Genomic DNA, 20838 nt, shown 5'->3' on the forward strand with positions numbered 1-20838 from the left:
GAAGGCAGGGTGTGAGCCAGCAGCGCAGCAGAGAGCAAGCTGGCATTAGCTCAGGGCTGAGCGGTTTGCATGTGGCAGTCTGCGCCTCAGGGAACAGGAGGCCCTATGGACCCGGGGACTGAGGGGGGCGTGAGGTACAAGGACATCTTATTTTCCTGGAAATTTAGTGTGTTCATGCAAGAACAAGGCAGAGCTGAACACTCTTTCTCAGGTTGAGGGACAGCCACATGAGCCACACCGGAGGTGTTCCTCAGGGACCGCTCCCTTCAAATAAAAAAGCATTGTAATAAACAAAAAGGAAGAAAAAAGGGGGGGGGGGGGGGTGTGTAAGAAAAAGACTAAAAAGCCTGGTTTACCTAAGCGCTACCTTTTCGCAGGAGCCTGGTAAGCAACACCAAAAGGTACACGACCACTGCGCCGCCGCAGCTCGCTGTCAGGGCACAGCGCCCTCCCCCGCGGCGGAAGGGCCCAGCCCGCCCGGGCTGCAGCCCCGCGCCCGCCAGGGGGCGCCACGCCGCGGGGAGGCCCTGGGCCCGGCGGGCGGGCGGAGCCGCCCTACCCGCCCCGGCGAGCGGCCCCCGAGCCCAGCGCACCGAGGCGCGGGGCGCTCAGGCTGCCCGCCGGCCCGGCCCCCGCCGACACACCGGCGCGCAGCCCAGCCCGCTCTGCCAGGCGCCGCCGCCGCCAGCACCCTGCCTTTGATTTTAAGCTCGGCCTGACAGCGGCGCTTACCGCTGCGAAATCGGGAGGGTAAGGCAGGAGGCGCTAATCCAGGTGGCCGCGGGCCAGATGGTCTCTGGGACTGGCGCCCCGAGGCCACTCAGGAAAGCCCTGCCCCCACCCCACCCGGCGTTAGCGGGGGCAAAGGATGTCTCCTGTGAAAATACACCCGTCTGGGAGATGTTTCCTCATTCTGATGGACGTGTTCCAAAGCACCATGTCCGCACAGAGCGCTCCCATCTGCCAGCTGAACTGTCGCACGTGCGCTGCACGGTGCTAGGCAGGGAAGCCAATCTAGCTAACGGGGCTTATAAATAGCTTCAGATTCCACAGGGTGAAAGAGTTAAATGCAGGGATCTCATAGCCAAGAGAGAAAAGGAGACAATGAAGTGGAACCTGACAGAGCTACAGTGCACTTCAAAAGCCTGTGCATCCAGCGAGTTGCTCAGGAGGCAAATTTCCCCACCGTTTATAAGCAGCCTTGGTGAGGGCATGGGGGTGCTCCAGACAGAGCTGTGTGATCTCTGAACAGATCCTCATAGGACCAATGAATCACAGAAATCACAGATTTTATGATCTCCTGTAACACATGCTGCCTCAGGATGTATGCTCCTGACCTTCATCCCTGCCACTCACTCTTAATTTGGAAGAAGTTACAACCCACCCACTTGAAATCAGCCTGCTTACAAAATAAGCTAGTATGTTTGCGTGATTTTCATAGCATTACAAAAAAAACCCCAACAAAACACCCCACTGGACAATGAGAAGTGACTGCTTTGTTTCACATGCTTAACTGTGCACTTCAGACACCAATACCTACTTTTTGTAAGCCTTTCACATGGATACTTACTTTACAGGGGATTACCCCTGTGCAACTGCAGGCTACCCACAAAATCTGATCAATGTTGTTTCCAAGGTATCAGGGGTTGAGAGTAGCAGTTAGGCAATTTCTAGCTCTTATGTGATGGCACCACCATTCTTCAGTTATCACAGTACTGTACCTTTCACATATACAGCACCGGTACCATGATAACCGAAAAAGGACAGTTCATAGTCTTATTATTTGATGCCATTGTCAGATAAACAACCCTCACTCCATTTTATTAAAGGAAAACTGCTCAGTATCTAGGAACAATCGTGATCTAGTCAATTACTTGTCAGTCTGACAGATTTTTGGTCAGATATCAAAAATCAGATAAAGAGATTTTTGGTACTGGATGCCCTTCCCCTAACCTGCGTGCTGCAACTAGCAACATAAGAAATTTAGTCTTTTTCTATCCTCTGAACCACTACCACCCACAGACAAAGCTTTAACAAAAATTGAGACTGAAGGACTAACTAGCAGTCCACTGCCTGGTAGGACTAAAGCTTAGGGGTTGCACATACCTCCATGATTTGAACTCTTAAGCTGTTTCCTTACTGATGGACAATCACAGTTTTAGCATTTGGCTAGCCATTTGAACTTGCTGTTTGGGGCCACAGTTACAGAAAGATCACTAGGAAAACATAGTAGTGTATGCTAGGCAACAAAAAGCAAACTGATGTACACTTACAATCCAGGAACCAACAATAAACCCCAGCTCTGCAATTCTCAGAACCCGGCATAACAGAGAACAGTAAGGGAATCATCTTCTAACATGTAGAAATAAACACTAGGTAACTTACACCACCTGTCTCATTTGAAGATGGGTACAAGTTGTTCTGTTCATAGCCACAGGCAAAGGTCTTCCATATACAAAAAACAGCTGTGCAATAAAACTAGCGAATTAAACAAGACTGGGTAATTAAACAGAACAAAACAACTTACGTGTATGGAGACAGAGGTCCTAACAGGACTTTGGAAACATCTCGTTGTCCAAGGGTCATGAGGAGCAGAGCAAGGCTCTGATTTGTTGAATCTACACAGCCTCCCTGCAAACAAAAATGTTTTAATAATTAATCTCTGTACAAACTAGAACTTGGGATGGGAGTAATGAAGGAGAAAGACACACTTAAAAAGCTGAATTACCGCTCCCAATTTTCAAGGGCCAGAAAGATAAAAATCCAGATTTTGTAACAATGACAAATTGATTTCACATGGCAGGCTGGGAAAGAACAGAACTAAAAGAAAACCCTGTAACAAGGTCACATTAAAGATCCCTCCCATCTCTCCCAACCTGTTCTCTTCTAACATCACAGACTGTAAGCACTAAATAATTTGTTTGCAGTAAATTGAAAACAGATATTAATTATAGTTTGTGTACATTTGAAGATACCATGAATTGCAGCACTTTATGGAAACTATAAATTTACATTTGGACAAATAGTTTAGCACCAGCGGTGCAAACCAGCAAGTTGAAAGTTGTTTCACACATATCCACTTAAGCCCTTGCTGCTAACTTTTGTGGTATTACATTTTAAAACATTTCCCCTCCCATATTTAAATTGGGAATATTTTTCTGTTATTGCTATGTGAAAGAGCCATTCATAAAATTATGTAGAACTACACACTTTTGTACATATTCGACTGCAGTAAGTCACATGTGCATGGTAAATTGTTTTGTATGTGGAACATGTTAACTATGATGCATACATAAATCAGAACTGGAAGGCTTTCTCTGTTTACAAAGCTTGAGCATAAATTAAAAGGGATAATTTCAGCCAAAACTGCTTTAGAGAGAATTTACCTTTAATTATTTACTATGCAAATGTATTGCAAATAGAAAAAAATATTTGGCATAACACGATTTCAGCCTGTCCTCTTATTCATCCTCATCCACAGGCAGATGAAATCTGTCAACAGTTTCCTGCTGGATCAGGCCTCATGCTAGGCCCTCTGAATAGGCTCTCTTGAGAGAGCAAAACTAAAAATTCATTCTTATAAAACCAAATTCTCTAGCGAGTTGAACTGACAGTAACCTTTGTGGGCAAGGAGTAACCTGCCATCATTTTAAGACAGGGGTCCTCAAACTATGGCCTGCGGGACAGACACAGCCCCCCAGGGTCCTCAATCTGGCCCCCGGTATTTACAGACCCCTCTGCCGGGGGTTGGGGGGGAAAACCAAGCAGCCGCAGATGGCTGCCTGCCACTGCATCCGCGCGCCGGCCCCCTGGTTAAACAGTTTGAGGACCCCTGCTTTAAGAGATAAAACCATAACCCAAAAAGGCAAAGCAGGGGCAAAGTAACTTTTGGACTACACAGATTAAGAAAACGCAATGATGTGACAACCTCATCACATTTGCTTGGTGCGAGGGCAGAAAGGAGGACCTTTCCAAGAAGAGTTACTGAAGGTGTAATCTTCAAGATAGCCTTGCTTCAGTGTAACACATCTCAGCTCCACTCTTCTGAAAAAAGCCTCTGCACTACATGCAACAAAAGATACACCACAGTGAATGAACATCTTTCAATTACATTCACTACCATGACCTAACTCCTAGCAACATGCTCTTACAGCTGCCCTTGCCCTTTTAACTGTGTGAACCTGACATACCAAAAGTGAAGTTAATGCACTCAACCTAATGCTGTCTATGAAGCTGATAAAAATTGTGCTTTATCTTGAGCAAACAGGGTACCTGCAGAATTGGCTGATGTGATCTAGAGCCACAGCTCTCACCAGCAACATTTGCCAATCTGAAACACGTATAAGAAGCAGATAAGAGTTTGGTAAGGAGTATTCCTGACACAGGACTTCCTGTATTTGTAGTTCTGTTAATAATTCAAAATGGTTTTAAACACTTGGATGAAAACTTTAAATTTTCTGAGCTTCTTTTTGTTTTTCTAAAGCTGAAAAAAAAATCAGAAAACATCTATTTTTATGACAAAAGCTCCAATCAGCATGGAGATAACCACGTCCTTAACAATATAGCAACACATGATGCATCCATCACATCCCAGATGCTTACGTGAACTCTCTTGCTGCAGTGAGTCAGTTGTCCTTACTACTGCTGTGCATTAACAATGTGCTGTTATGCCCATTCCCACAGAGGCAGTTGCCAGGCAGACAAATTAAGTAATTTGCTTGTAATTTAATGATGACAGAACAGTAATGTGTCAAAGGAAGGACATGCCACTCTTAAGGAAGCCAACTTTTTTCTCTCAGTCCCCCTGCCACTTACTCAAGAGTACAAAATAAAAACAATGTCCCCATGAGAAGTGAGATGGGCAAAGTCAGAGCCAAAGTACTGACATTTATTCCAAAAATAGCTGGCACTTGTTACCAACCCAGGATGCATCTTCTAGTCTACACTAATTCACTTCATTGCAGTTCCTCCATTATTGTTTCCATTGACAACAGAGCCAGATCCAGCTGGATGTGAAAATTAGATACACGGATCACTTAATCACTCCATTTTGAAATGCCGTTATACAAATACCACAGCTGATAGGCACGTACAAATACCACAGTGCTGGGTACTGGATAACACTGTTTTGGAGAGGATTATTCTTCTAAGTTTGACCCCAGCTTTGATTTAGTCTTGGTTATGTTTTGGCATATACTCACACAATTTCCTCTCTTACCTGTGCGGTACACACTTGCTTAACTCAATAATTTGTTACGTGAAGTACAGAGGGTTTGGGGGGAGGGGGGTGTTGTTGTTTGGTTGGTTGGTTTTGGGTGTTCTGGGTTTTCCTTAGAAGAATGGAGCAGTCTTGTCATACTGTAGAAAGACCATCTCTAAAATTAAGCCTTCAGTGAAATGCTTTACTATTTTTACTTCTAGTTAAATAAAAAACCCCAGCCTTACTCCTCCTGCACCTTCAAGCCCCCTAACAACTCAACCTTTCTGCATTAAAGAACTCAGCCTTAAACAGATATTGCATCCTCCCCTGTTTTTCATGACCACAAGGAACAGAAACATTCGATCCTTTTGCAGTTCTTCCAGGCCTTTCCATTATGCCAATCACCTGCTATATAAAGCTCCCATAATCAATGCCTTTCAAAGACAAAAGGAAAATCCTTATTGGCATTCTACAATTAAGCTTAGGTAAGAACTGCTTATGGATTTATAAAAGACAATGCTAGACAGTCACTCCATGCCCCCTCTTTCAGAGCCACTGTAATTAGCACTGTGCCTACTTATTAGTCAATTAGCTCCCACATCTTTCCATCAACAAAGGTACATTAAAAAAAGGTCCACTGATTCCAAGAATCATACGATCCCTTTCATTTCTTTTTGAAGGCTTAGTAAAAGAGATCATTTAGCACTTAACATAGCAAGACTCAAATCCTTAGATTACCTAGGTGGTAAAGTTTGCATAATAGCAAGAATTAAACAAATACAATAAGTAGGCCCCTTCAAACAGTAATGAACTCCAGCAGATTTGTGGGTGATCCTGATAGCTAAAGCCCTTCTATATAGAATTATCTCCAATGCTCCCAGGATGCCCTTTTCGGGTCAACCCTCCTTGGCTCCTGCAGCACAGTACCTACAAGCAAAGAAACAGGTGAAGAAACAGTCTCATAAAGAAAGGATCTAAACACCAGGTGAGAAATTCTCCCTTGAGCTCTGTATTCTGTGATTAGCTGGTGTAAAGACAGTGGGACTTAAAGAGTGCCTGTTCAGAGCAACCTATTATTGCTCCATGCACAGCTTTCCCAAATTTTTACTGTTTCACTAGCCACCTTATCTAGGCAAAGAGACTTAAAAAAAACCACCCGTATCTTCAAACTAAACAAACACTGCACGTTTTGCAACATGTTTTTATGTCCTGTCTGGGTCAACACTAGATCAAACTGACCTAAGCTCAAAAAAACTCAAACAAACCCCCAAAAAACAAGAGAGAGAAAATGAGCCCATCTTTCCAAATTCCTGGCTAGCACTGTGTGAGCGTGTGTGTCAGTCACACACAAATTCCAAGTGTGCATTCTGAAAGCTACAGAACAAACCCACCACACTGCCTATGACAGATGGGGCAGGGAACCGATGAACAGTAAGGACTGAGCACTCCCGTGGATAAGCAGTACAACAATCAAAAATGGAAGCAAACAAGAACTTTTCCACCATGAGCTGCTGCAGTGGAGGACCGCTAGTAGTCTGAACACTCACTGCTCAGCACCTGTCAGTTACTCTTGGACTGAAGCAGCCCACATGTAAAAGAGCCTTCCAGGAGTACCAGCAGTACCATAGCAGGCCACAGCCAACAACTTCACTCGCTCAGAATCTGATCTTTGAAGGCATTGAAACTTCATGGCCTTTATCATTCAAAGACTTGCCTGATCCTGTTTCCTCTTCAAATGTGCTTTTTTTTTTTCCTGTTGTCCCAAGAACCTCACTCTCCTGGTGCTCTGCAGAATTTGACTCATCACATTCACATGGCTGCAGTACACTAAAAGCAGAATATTACCTGGTTCAGGCCTTTCTACCCCTCTTCATTTCAGAAGTTCTCCAACATCCAACTCTGAAAAAAGTATATTATCTGGACAAATTCCCTCACTGGTTTCAATCTGCCAAGGTGGTTTTCAAAGGAAAAAAATATCTATTGCTGCTCATAAAAAGTATGTGGAAATTGGATTTTTGATGCCTCCAAACATCTGACTACCTGAAGATATTTTCCAAGAGGTTTACACAAAGCAACAAATGTACCAAATTACATGTGATTATTTTGTTTTGTTGCTTGGTTTTTATCTGGTTTGGGGGTGGGGGAGCTGGAAGATTTTAACAGTTCACCCCTCAAAAACAGCTACCTGTCACTACATAATTGTAGAAACGGACAGATGTTTCAGTCACTTGTCATGACTGAACTCCATGCATGCTGAACTTTCAAATGCAAGGGGTCTGGACTGTACCCAGGAACAATATTTGTTTGTGGAGTTCCTATGCAATAAGAACCCTGGGCTAGAAAGGGAAAATCCTCTAGCAACATGGTGCATATACTTAATAAAGACAAAATATTAATGGAAGACTGAAACAAGTGGGCAAACTGGTAATTCAGACTGACAAAGGGTTGGCAGCAGGGAAAGGAAAAGATAACATGAGCACAGGTAAAAAATCTACTACAGGCATGGATGTGATTTATGAGGTTAAGGGGTATTTTTATAATTTACTACATTACCTAATACAGAATCTCATTAATGGCACTTCTAATACTTTGCAAAATCCTAGCAGGTTGTTCCAAGTTCAGAGCAATTACTTGTTTTTAAAGTGAGTACAGTTTGTAGGTGACTGCCTCCTAAAGGCCAAATGTGTTTCGTCAATTCGTAATGCCTGTGGAAATACACCACAAAAGCAGGTAGGTTCTTTATTAAATCAGAAACATACTATGATGCTAATTGCCAAATCATTTGTAAGACTGAAAACCGCTCTATCCACTAAGTCTCACCACATAAAAAACGTTTTAATAACTAAAACAAATTAATTACACTGCAAAAGACTGCAATGTATTTAAGATTCTTATGCAAACACTGTCCTAGTTCCTTTCCAACAAACCATTCAGCAGATTCCTCATACAACCAAACAGATCTCAGCACATCTGACTTTGTCATCATCACCACAGAGCGGCCAGTATTGAGGCTAGCTGCTTTTTTTCCCCCTTCTTCCTCATATGTTCTCCCACTCATAATGCAACATTCCAAACACTAGTTTAAGAGCACTGACTATCACCCCTGCAACTTACTATTAAAAAAAAACCCCAAACCAGCCCATGTGAAGCCAATTGAATTCAGCTGCAGACAGAAAGCAACAGGAGAAAAATCTGCCACTGCTATGATACCAGACGTAGGAACCAACATGGCCCAGTAAATCATTACACTATTAACAACCATTCCAAAGCACTCCCTACCTGGATCAAGATGACACTGGCAGCATCAGATCACTTTTATGTTTGGATCTGAGTCTGTCTGAGGGTGCCCCCAAACAACCTCTTCCACTAGCAAAAGGTCATCATCTTCTTCCCCTACAGCTATACAGATGAAACATATTGGCTGCTTACCCTGTAGATCTCCTCAAGCAACAGTTTAGCACAATTCTGGCCAAGTTCCTCAGGAAAAACAGCTTCTCCCTGGCCCTGAGGGTTTGAGGCTAGTTCAGCACTGAGAATAGTACCGTTGATGGTTTCTGCAGTAAGGCACAAGCCAAAACCTGGTGATCTGAAAGAAAGGGAAAAGTGTGTATGATTTAAAGACGAGAACGAAGCAATGAGCCAAGAACTACTCCCAGCCAACCTCCTCCTCAAGTCACAAACAGCTCCTGTCATAGGACAATACTGGGAATCTGGACTTGCTGACAAATTTCCTGTTCTGTACGTTTGATTCGCCCCACAAAAAAACTTTAACAACAGGATTTAAAACCCTGTACCAGTTGCCCCAAATCCACTGTGCTGGCTATTCCTAGCAGAAACTCTTTAAAAACGAAAAAAAGGAGAAAAAAAGAACACCCCCCCCCCCCAAACTCAAAACCATAACAAAAAAACCAAACAACACCAAACCCAAAGCCCTAGCAAAACCCCCCCACCTTTCAAACATCAGAAATACTCTTCTCTACTAAAAAAACCAACCACTACCTTTTCTATTTATTTAATTCACATTTGATAAGCATTTCAAAGGTATCCGGAGTTTCTTCTCCGTGACATTCAAAACCAAAACTTTCTTTAGGATTGAGCTCTTTCCTGGAAGCTTCAATATTTAGCAAGATTAGACTGCAGCCATGGCACCAAGAAGGAGAACAAAAAAAGGAAAGTTTGATCCACATTACTTTTATTTCTAATAGCTTCTTTTCACTTTCAGTTCATTACCATTCAGATCATTACAACCAGATAAGAATTCTGAACATATGACTTGAAGGAAGAAACAACTTCCCTCTATTTTACTCAGACCTTAAGATTCCTACAAAATGCTATTGTGAGAGTTAAGAAAAACTTTTGCTCCAGGGAAGTCACAAATGGCAGAGTACAGCTTGCTGAGAAAACAGAAAGTTGCAAGAATAGGAAAAATAACCAGTCCTCTTATTTATAGGCTCTGGAACAGCTAGCCATTCAAAATAAGGTTAACTTAAACATACTCCACGTACAGCATCTTCCACAGTTCTGCACTCCTGCTGCCTCCACCACCCCAAATTTTAAATTAAAATAGTCCTACTGACCCAAAATGGAACGTCACCAACATCAAACCACAAAACCAAGCCCCAAACTCCAATACAAATAAACTCTGCCAGTGCCAGAAAAACAACAGTTCCTCCAGAGGCATTTCAGTAGGGCAGGAACAGAAAGGTATCGGTGGTTCCCACCCATATTTAACTGCCTGCACTTGCTGAGCAGCACAAAAGGTATGTTAAAGATGCTTTTCTTCTCCTTTCCTGTAAGAAAGAGATCTAAACAGCAAGATAAGCACAGTGTCAAAGATGTTATTCTTTAGACAAGTATCCTTCAATACCTATATCCCCTGGCAGATTTTGTTAGTGTTAGATAGCAGCAGATCTCAAAACAGAGATACATTCCAGATGGCAGAAGACACTCAATGTATTTCCTCAAGCTTTTGGCACTGTGGAAGGGGTATAGTTCAACACTTTATATTCTGAAATCAGGAGTTGGTTTGCACTGGATGCAGATGGGCTGGACTAGTCTTTGCAGGTCTTACTCATCACCAGAAGCAGCACTAGAATAGAGACATACTGTGCTCCTTCCTTATCCTGTTAAGATACACACACAAGTACTGGGAACCAAGTAATCAAAAAAGCTTTGCCGAAGTGGCACAATGTTAGCATCAGATATACTGCAATCGTACTGCTGCCACAAGAAGAGAAGAATAAAAAACGTGAGTCCCATAAAACTAGGACTGAAGCCCAGAGCCTGGCCAGTAAGAGGCAATATCCAATAATGTGGGAGGCTAGGAAGGGATTAGAATACCTAATTGCCTCCCTTCTAGAAACTGGACTTTTTCAGGAATGTCAATCAGAATATGATACCCTAATTTTGCCAGGAGAAAACCTAATTCCCAACAACTCCGATTAGTGCAAGGTCTGTGGGCAATTATCAGATTATACCTGATGTTCATGCAGCGGTACCTAATCCTTACACCTTTTGTTGAATGTGGTTCCAGAGACTAACATATATTTTACTGTATTAGATTTAAAAGATGCCTTCTTTGGCAATCCATTGAGTGAACAGAGTCAGATGCAGTTTGCCTTCCTATGTGAGAACCCAAAGATGGGGAGAAAAACCAGTTATGCTGGACTGTGCTACCACAGAGATTCAAGAACAGGCCTATGCTATTTGGTAATGTTCTAGCAAAAGAGATGGAACAATGGCAAGGTAACCAATGGAGCATTACATTGGTGCAATAACTAGATAATATCTTAATCGGGGTGGAGGGGAAAGATGACTGTCTGAAAGCCACTGTTGATTTACTGAACGTTTTGGCTCTAGCTGGAGATCGGGTGTCCAAGGGAAAGGCACAGACAGTACCAGAATGAGCCCAGTATTTGGGATACGGAGTTCCTAGAAGCCAGAGAGAACTGAGGACGGAACAAGAAGCAGCAATCTGTAGAATCATGGTTCCAAGGTCAAACAAGAACTGAGGGGGTTTCTTGGAATGGCTGGCTGGTGTAGAATATGGATTCTAAGTTAGGGAATGATAGCAAAACCCTTACATTCAGCTACTAAAGGCCCAGGTATTCTCCTTGAATGGACACCAGAATGCCAAAAGTGTTTTGATGAGGACAGGGAAGAATTAATGTGGGCCCCAGCCCCAGGCTTACCAGATCTAAGTAAACCTTTCAACTTCACATGCACGACAGGCAACACATGGCCTTGGGAGCACTTGCCCGTTCCCCTGGGGTCTGGAAAAAGCCAGTGGCCTATTTTTCACAACAGCTGGATGAGGTAAGTAAAGGCTGGCCACTGTGTTTGCGAGCAGTAGCAGCTACATCTGTGCTAATCAAAGAAGCTCACAAACTCACCCTGGGTCAGCCCATCACAGCATTGGTCCCACATACTGTGACAGCAATACTGGAACATAAAGGACATCACTGGATTTCTCCCAGCCGGTTAGATAAATAACAAGCCTTACTGTCTGAGCAGGATGACACAACTCTACAATGTTATCTTCAAATCCTGCTACCTTATTATCTATAGCTGAACAAAAAAGTTTTATGACATGGCTACAACTGAACAAATTTGCACCAGTAGGGCAGACCTGAAGGATCAACCCTTGGAGGACAGAGATGTAGAATTACACACTGATGGCAGCAGTTCTGTGCAGGAAGGAGCAAGAAAGGCTGGGTATGCTGTAATGATCACTGATGAAGAAACTGAAACACAGCCTTTGCCCTGAAACACTCTGGCCCAAAAGGCAGAGCTGATAGCTCTTCCCTGAGCTTTAAGCATTAGACGTAGTCAGAGAATCAATATATATACAGACTCCAAATACACATTTAGAGTAGTGTGCACTCATGGAGCCACCTTGAAGGAGAAAGGGCTGCTGAGCTCCCATTAGGTATGGATGTGAGATTTTGGATCTCTTGCAAGCAGTATTGGAACCAAAATAAGCAAAGGGTCAAGGGAATATAATTCTAGGCAATTGCAAGGCAGATTCATCAGCAAAAAAGGCAGCCTTACAGAAGAGATCCAAGGAGCATTAATACCTGCAAGGAAATTGGAGATAGAACTGCCCCAGTATTCAGAAAAAAGACAATTAACAGGCTGAAATATTACACTGCAGTAAAAACAAAGAAAGGTGGTGGGTGATGCCAACCCACCAAGTCCTAGTCACTCCCCACTTAATGAACTCTATCCTTGCTAACCTGCATAAAGAAACTCATATGGGAGCAGAGGCAATGGTCAATAGTGTTAAACAAGATGCAACAGGACCAAAAATACAGACAGTGGTGGACATTATTACTAGGAAATACCTCTTTTGTTGTGAAAATAATAAAAAAATTAAGCAAAGGCCAGCACGTGGCAACCTAAAAAGGGGAATCACTCCTGGAGAACATTGGCAAATAGATTTTTACAAGTTGCCCAATCACAACAGGTGTAAATACCTTCTTGCTCTGGCTGATACCTTTTCAGGCTGGCCAGAAGCTGTCCTGCGTCACAACAGTTGGGCAAGGGAGGTAGTTAAGGTATTGTTAAAAGAAGTAATTCACTGATTTAGAATACCAGATGTACTATCATCAGATAATGGACCCCATTTTATTGCTGATACAGTACAAGAAATACGCAAGTTCCTTCAGATTAAATGGGAACTGCATACATCCTGGAGACCTCAGTCAAATGGGAAAGTGAAAAGAATGAACAAAACTCTCAAATCACAAATTGCTAAGTTGTGCCAAGAGACTCATTTGAAGTGGGTGAAGGTATTAACAATAGCATTAATGAGAATCAGAATTACTCCTAGAAGTATAGAAAGATTAAGCCTTCTTGAGACCCTTTACGGGAAACCATACCCAGTTAATTCTGTTTTGGGGAAAAGGTGACCAGATGTGTGTAACAGGAAGTAGTTATATAATTTATATGGTATCTCTTTCTAAAGTATTGTCACCCCTGCACAGGTATCTAAAGAAACAAGGACCATTGCCTGTAGATACTACCGCACATGGAATCAAACCTGGAGATTCTGTCTACGTTCTAATTTGGAAAAAAGAACCATTAGAAGAAACCTGGAAGGGACCATACACTGTTCTTGCAACTACCCCTACAGTGATAAAGACCAATGGAATGAAATCTTGGATACATTACACAAGAGTGAAGAAACAACCTCCAAAAAAAAAGTGGACCGTTAGGCCTGCAGGAGATTTGAAACTGATATTTTCAAAAGGATTTTAATATCAAGTATCCTGTAAATTTAATCCATAAAAATTGTCTGATACTCTGAATATGCCTACAGAGAATTAAACTGTCCTCAAGGACCGTTTACCTTTTAAGATTATTAATTTTACAGCTAATTGTATTTTTGTTCATTTAGAAGAGTAGATTATTAATCAAAATGTTAGCATTCCTAACAACGTAGTATCAATTTGACATTACTAACATGAAAATTATAAGGCTATTGTGTATGGAAAAGCCCATACCCCCTCCCCATCCCAACTCTTTTGGTTACTAGAGGAAACCAAATGTATATAAAAGAATGACAGGGGGATATTAAAGGGTATTTGATCTTTCTTTCGCAGACTTTGCCTTCACTACACTGGTATCTGCATTAAAACGCCACTTTCCTGATGGATACACCAGTTACCCATTTCCATCAGGGTTAAAACACACTGGATGTGACAGCACAGCAGCATCAGAAAGCCACATGCACCAGCAGTGCAAAAAGGGATTGAGTTCCTTTTCCCATGCCGTTATTTATCCCTCTGCAAGGGCTATCCTTGCAAGTAGTAAATTCAATGCTGCCACCCCAATTTGACTTTTTCACTTTAAACATGCATAAAAACCAAAATATGATCCCAAAATCACACAGCTCTCAGAAAAGTTTTCACAATTCTATCACTGTTAAGAGTCTGGAACCACAATGATGTCTAGCTATGCATTCCATCCCCGTTATCTTACTGTTGTCAACATGAAATTATTCTTTTCTTCTAGTGAAGTTAGGTTAGTCACATCTCTGTAGCTCTGTATTGATGGCTGTGTCCTGGAAGGAGAACTACAAGCGTGGGACGGAAAACATTCTGCCCCAGGAGGTGCCAACAGCCAGCCGGCTGCAACAAGGACAAGAAGTTGGCAGAATGAAACTGTAACTAGGGGAAAGGCAAAGGTGGCCAGGGGAGACTGTGACCACTGACTCAATTCAGGACTACAAGACCCACCCCCCCACCTCCCTCGGATGTGTAGTGAATTAAAAATACACTGTAACTTTAAACTGAAGTGTGAGATATACAGACCCATAGAAAACTACAGTGAAAAACTACCAATAAATAGTATATTTTAGGTAGAGGTTCGAAAACATGTATGTATAACTAGACCGTATAAATATTATTCTTGTTCTTCTGAGTTTTTGGCTTGCTTTGTGTAATACCACCTAGCTCCAAGCTTTGCGCAAATCTGTAATAAAGAAATAAGTCTACTCTCTGTGTCAACTGGCTCCTGCACACCAGGTGAATGATTCCACTTTTTGGGGAACAAGACAGCTTACTAACCTGGGATATTAAATATGGTGAAGGACTGGAAAAGAAGAAAAATGCTTAAAAGAACGAGTCAATGAGTTTTAGATTTGTTTAACTTTGAAACCTAATCAGTTTTACTTAAGGTAGTAAAATTCAAAAAGCAGCAACAGTGAAAGAAAATGTTCATGCTTGGATTTGAGCATACAGACAGAAGACAAAAATTAGTTACCCAAACCTCCTTCAATCTCAATGAAAAGTGGTAAGAGGCCAACAAAGTTGACAGATTATCGGTACAATTGTCTGACGTACATCCACCACTTCTGTGTTCTGCTGGTGAACAAAATCTGTGGAAGTAAATGAATGTCTCTATTTTCCAGTCCTCGCTGGACACTCCTTCAGCTATTTATGTAAAGCAGAGGACAACCCATACAGCTCAGTTTCTGAAACAGTTTTGTCCCTACCACCTTTTCCATCAGAAGGTGTACAGTCAAGTTTCAATGCTGGTTTTCACAACATACCATGGCACCTCTCATCTTAATCTCATTTCAGAGGAACAGGTTTAAAACTGAGGAGAGCTCAAGTTGTCTTTAGTGGCAGTAACATATGACATTCTTTGTTTAAGAAAACACACAAGTTTTATCCTTGCACCAAGAGTAAAACAAACTTATCTAGTTAATAATTCCATTTTTTCCGTGTGAGGAATATTTATTTCAAGTCAGCAAAATGTAAGATTATGGTCTAATACTCAGTTTTATTCTATTTAATTACAGATCAGAATACCCTAGCAGATGAACAAATACAGAACTACGTTTCTGTTCCCTGTGACTAGTGGATACTCACTTTCCAGAGCTGACCCCTTTCATATGATCCGTGTAGATATAAATGTCTGGTAGGAATTTATTCAGGATGCTCCTTGCAGATTCCACCATTCTGTTTGCCATCTGTGGTGACACTCTGACAGAGTATCTACATTTCTGAGCTAAGGAATTCATTGTGGTCACAAAAGAAATTTAAACCAGAGACTGACAAAAGTGGCCAAGAGGTTCCAACATACTATTTTGGAAAATGTGGGTTTGTCCTATACAACCATTCATGAGTACTGGTCCATTTTCCTGTACTTAGAGAAGTATGTGTGTATAAGTGCTTTCTACAGTTTTTTCACTGGTATACCTTGAAGCGAGGTAGACAGAACATGTGCAGAACAGCTTATTATGACTAGGTAAATATCTATTTAAAAACGCACTTCAATAATTCTAAACTGCTGTTCTGTCATCCTGTGCTTTCTTGTGACAGAAGAAGTCCTGCATGCTCTGCTCTTCATATACTATCAAAAGACAGTGATGGGTGAAGTTTCTCTGAATTATCAGCAAGAAATTCTGTCTTCCCATTTCTATCAAACAGAAATTGGGTAGGTAAAATGTTTTAACAAAAAAAAAATAAATTAATTTGAAAATAATAATGATGAAAAAAATATTTGCTCTTTCCAAGTATTTGGCAGTGCTGTGAGGCTATCAAGTTCACTGGTCCTCTAGTCACTCAACATCTGAAGGTAATAGTTCCAGGAAATTACCACCTTCCTGCTTACCCCAATCCATCTTCTCGCAGAACACAAGAGACGAACTCACTTTCTGCCTTTTTACTCAGGTGCTGCTTCAGTGGTATTCCCAACAGATCTTCCAATGTACACTGTACTCCAAATTCCACCCCAATCATAATTCAGACTCAGGCTCTGCACATTTAACAACCCATCCGCACCTACATGCACACAGCAATGAAGCAAACCTCCCAGCTAGCAGAAAGGAATTTTCCTTTTCTACAATTTTCTATTGCATTCTCTTGTGGAGTAGGTAAACCAAAGGCTTTAAGATCTTAAGGGCAAACCCAGTAAATCATAATCAGAAAACTGATTGTTCTGCATGGCTGGTACATTCAGTGTTTTGGATGACTATAAAAGGTTGCTGCAACACAAACTCCTCAGCTGTGAAGGAAGCTGATTTGCCCAGGTGAATCTTGAAGGGACAAAACCCACACATAAAAGACCTAACAACTTATCCTTCCTGATGTTTTGTTTTCTGCTGGCTTGAAGGACCACTTAATGGCTAAACTGAGACTGCCTCTCACCAGGCTTACTCAAACCTTCATCCCTGAAAAAAAAAAAAATACAGAAAAACCTAATGAAAAGTGGAATTTCAAAAACCCGTAGTTGACATACATTGACCAAATCCAGTCAAAGTGGCCCAGAATGGTGCTGTGTACTAACACAGATTTAGAAAGACGGCACTAAAGCCGTGATCATTGCTTCCTCCTTCACACAGAAACAGGATAGAGCCACTTACTACAGAGGTGGACAGGGGCACAGAGAAATTACTTACTTCATGGAAAGACCATGACAAACACCAGCAAAAGCACAAAGAGCTGCCTTGTTTTCATTCTACAGCATATGCACTCAGTAAAATTGCTCTCACTTGGCAACGCTGTACTCATCCAAATGCTGCAACTGGAAACAGAGGTCAAAGTGTCCTGTTCTCACACACAATTATGATGGCATGCTGTAAAGTAAAAGGAGAACAGGCTGCTAGTCTGCACCCCTGGCAGGAAAACTGTTCCCATTCCTGCTTTCCTTTTGGGTAATCAAAGCCAGATCATGTTTGGGACTCTCATAATCACAAATTAAACTACAAATTGGCCAATGCTCAAGAGAGCAGGACCTCATGAAATACAACATTTAGTATCTTACCTGTAAGGTACCTGCTTTCTTCCTACAGTGACAGCAGATTCATGACAGATACCATAAAAAAAAACACAAGCAAAAAAAAAAAAGTAAAAATCCCCACCAACAAAAACGTTAACTAGATGTGCAGTTCCGTTTGCAAAAGTGAGTACTTCACAACACTATTTTGTGCTTTTTGTGCAGAAGTACAACTTCCACCACTTCCATCTCCAATGGTACTACTGAAGGTGAAGAGCTAACAAACTTATTTTCATTAACACAACAAAAAGCTCAGTTCACATGCATGCAGTGAGGTGTAAACTGAACTAAGATTTAAGCTCCCATCTGACATCCTGCTGGACTCACTAACAGCCAAGATGCTACCTATGCCATGTATAACAAAACTGCATTTGTAATTACTGGATTTACACACAGGTAAGATCCCTCTTGGTGCTGCTACATTACGTCATGGAAGGTGTTTTAATGTTTTCTTGCTATTGGAAATATTTTAAATAGTAGTGTTCAGTTTTTAATCTATTTACTTATCTACTAATAGCTTTTTGAACAGCACTGTTGTGAGCACAGCAGTTTTGAGAAGTGGTCCTAAAACCTAGTTGTGTGATCCTCGTGTCACCCCATATTACCTGGACACACGCTCAGCAACATGGGTGCACTTCTGTAATTTCAAGTTGGGACACTTTTTTTTAAAGGCAAATTTGTTTAAAAGAAGAAAAACAAACAGATAAAGGATACGCAGTTCCTCTGATGCGCTTGATTTTGCCAGGGTCTGTGAACTGAATAGGCTGCAAGACCTTTTTCACTGGGCAAGCAAACAGTATCTCTCCACCCCCTTTGGGAGGCATTCCTCTCCGGTTGATCTAGAAACAATAACGGAGGGACAAAAGCAGGTTAGTAAAGAGCACAATGGAATGTATTTACATGCTCAAAAGTGACAGCATTTATTTCACGTATAATAAAATGTTATCAGTAGGGGTGTTACCTGAACACAGGTGAGAAAGACATCCTAAAGACAGAAACCGATTTTGCACCAAACCTATAAGCAAAAATTGATTTCTTTTTCCCTCCTCTCTTTCAAGTACAGTAGGACATGGCTTCTCACTAGACAACAAAACACACCCCCCCCCAAAAAAAACCAAACCCCACCACCTTTTCCAGGAAGGCAGCCTCGCCTTAAGACTGTTCAACTCCAACAGTACCGTCTGTCCCTCACTGCTGAAGGACGTCTGGAAGTGTTTGATGCCTAGTATATACACGGGGGACCAGACCAGTCCCACAAAAAGGCCTGGCCAGCCCAACCCTGTCCCACCACCCCAGCCAACATCCACGAGGACGGGGATGGTACATGGGCCTGTGGGTGGGTCTGGCTCAGGGGGTCCACGGCTGAGCCGGGCCGGGCTGTGGAGACTGTCCCTGCCACAGGGTTGCTGGAGCAGGGGCTGACAGCCCCAGGGCCACGGGCAGGGTGGAGGGAGGCACCTGCACGGCGCTTGGCAGAGCAAGCGAAGACTGGCAGTGCAGCTAGGGCCTTCAAGTGTTTCAAATGAGCACTCTTAAACTTTGAAAAGCTATAGTTTCTTCCTCCAGCCTAGAAAAAAAAAAGAAATCTATTCTACATCCAGACTTACTGGGCCTGTGAAAAGTTAGTCTTTCTAACTTTCTTTCCTGTATTTTCCATACTGGAAGCAAGCCTCAATCACGCAAACACGGATCCAGCTCCTCTATCGGTGAAGGAGGCAAAAGATTTTACTATCACTCCCTAAGCCTAAGCACAGGGCAGGAAGAGCAAGCGGAAAGAAAAAGAAATTAAATTAACTGAAGAGGAACAAGAAAGCAGAAAGGTTTCTTAGTTTGTGGAGATCTAGGAGACTAGGAAAAGTCACTACTTTCTCCTTACCCTTTCTAGCCATAGCCTTTACATGTCTCTTACAATAACTTCAATCACTGTGTGGCTGGTGTGCCAAAACACGTCAAGAACAAAAGGCAGTTTTATAAACGTGTGTAGCTACAACTGGGCATCTGCTAGAGACAGACACCAGCAGCAAGCACATGGCCCTGTGAAGCAGTGCAAAAGCATCATTTCAGCATGTGCTAGAAAAGAAAGCAACAAATTGTCTTACCTTGATTTCCAGACTTTCACCATCAATTCCAAACTTCTTCAGTAGGGGTAGAGCTGTTGCCTTAAGGACATCTACCTATAGAACACAGAATTAAAAGCAGACTCTTTACTGGAAGTTACTTAAGTCACTAATTTAAAAAAAGGCTCCCCCGTACTAGGTATTCTGTGGGAAGACATAACGATGTAAAAGAAACCTTTGGCTACTCTTACACCACCACAGTGTCTCACTACTCAAAAAATTTGCTAGAACAAATTACTGGCAGATGGAATTTCCTATCCTGGATTTCTTCCTCGGCCCGATTTTTACTTCTATTATGGTTCAGCTAAACCATTTGTTTCTCTGGACACAGTTATTGAAAAAATTATAATCTTCTGTCACTGCTAAAAAAATCCTACAGCTAAGTAAATGATGATTACAATAACCTTTGCATTTTGGAGCAGACCCTTGATGTGGCAAGAAGAACCTCACCCTTCTGTCAAGAGCTTCATGTTTCTGAAAAACTTCTAGGTTAACATCTGTGGAAATACTTAGAAGATTGAACTGGGTGACACATCACCCGTGTACTCCCTTTGAGGCAGATCCTTGTCAGATCCAGGTCTGAACAGGATTTTCCTTGGCATTGCTCCTCCTAATTGCTGACCCTCCCAGCTGCTGACCCAAGACAACAGTGACTGTCATCATCTTCCCCTGTTGAAACTTCAGTAGTATCACCAAAGGTGACAAAAAATATTTAGCAGTGCAAAAGCACACACAGCTACCCAAGACAGGCAGCTTGGGAGAGACAGGACCAGAACAGCATGACCAAAGCGGAACTAAATTCAGGTGAAGGAAACCGGCATGTGGTAGACAGCAGCTGAGGAGGCAGGAAAAAAAGCACCTTCCTTCCCCTGCCTTCAGCCAGGAACCACAATTCTCCAGTTTCATTCTCTCTGTTTTGCATAGAATGTGAGCCACTGAGGAAGTACTAGCACATACGTCAAATACAAACTGTGAACAACCTGTTAAAGAGCTACCTGAGTAGCTATGAGTGCAACTCTCATTCTTTAAATCCTGCTGGCCAACAAACTTTCTTCTTTACACGGAGGCATTTGCTGTTGGTTTTAATGGTATTATCAATATTTGAACATTTTCATTAAAAAAACCCTGTTAAGTCAAAGATTAATTTTTTATATTTATATATCCTATATTTTTTACAGCCAGGCTACCTTAATTCAGCCCCTCAGTAGTATTCATTAATCACACAAAACTGACTTT

At 42.1% G+C, this 20838-nt stretch overlaps 1 protein-coding gene across 1 annotated transcript in view; it reads right to left on the reverse strand.

Annotated features, from left to right (window-relative positions):
- RCL1 (RNA terminal phosphate cyclase like 1) overlaps positions 1-20838 on the reverse strand; it is a 32733-nt gene that overhangs the window by 3599 nt on the left and 8296 nt on the right. The window contains exons 4-8 of the mRNA XM_040580013.1: positions 19585-19659; positions 18200-18324; positions 15577-15702; positions 8630-8786; positions 2528-2631 (exon numbers count right to left, since the gene is read on the reverse strand). Of these exons, the coding sequence (XP_040435947.1) occupies positions 2528-2631; positions 8630-8786; positions 15577-15702; positions 18200-18324; positions 19585-19659 (587 nt within the window). The remainder of the gene's footprint in view (positions 1-2527; positions 2632-8629; positions 8787-15576; positions 15703-18199; positions 18325-19584; positions 19660-20838) is intronic.

Source organism: Falco naumanni, chromosome Z (genome assembly GCF_017639655.2).
Source record: "Falco naumanni isolate bFalNau1 chromosome Z, bFalNau1.pat, whole genome shotgun sequence".
Classification (NCBI taxonomy): Eukaryota; Metazoa; Chordata; class Aves; order Falconiformes; family Falconidae; genus Falco; species Falco naumanni.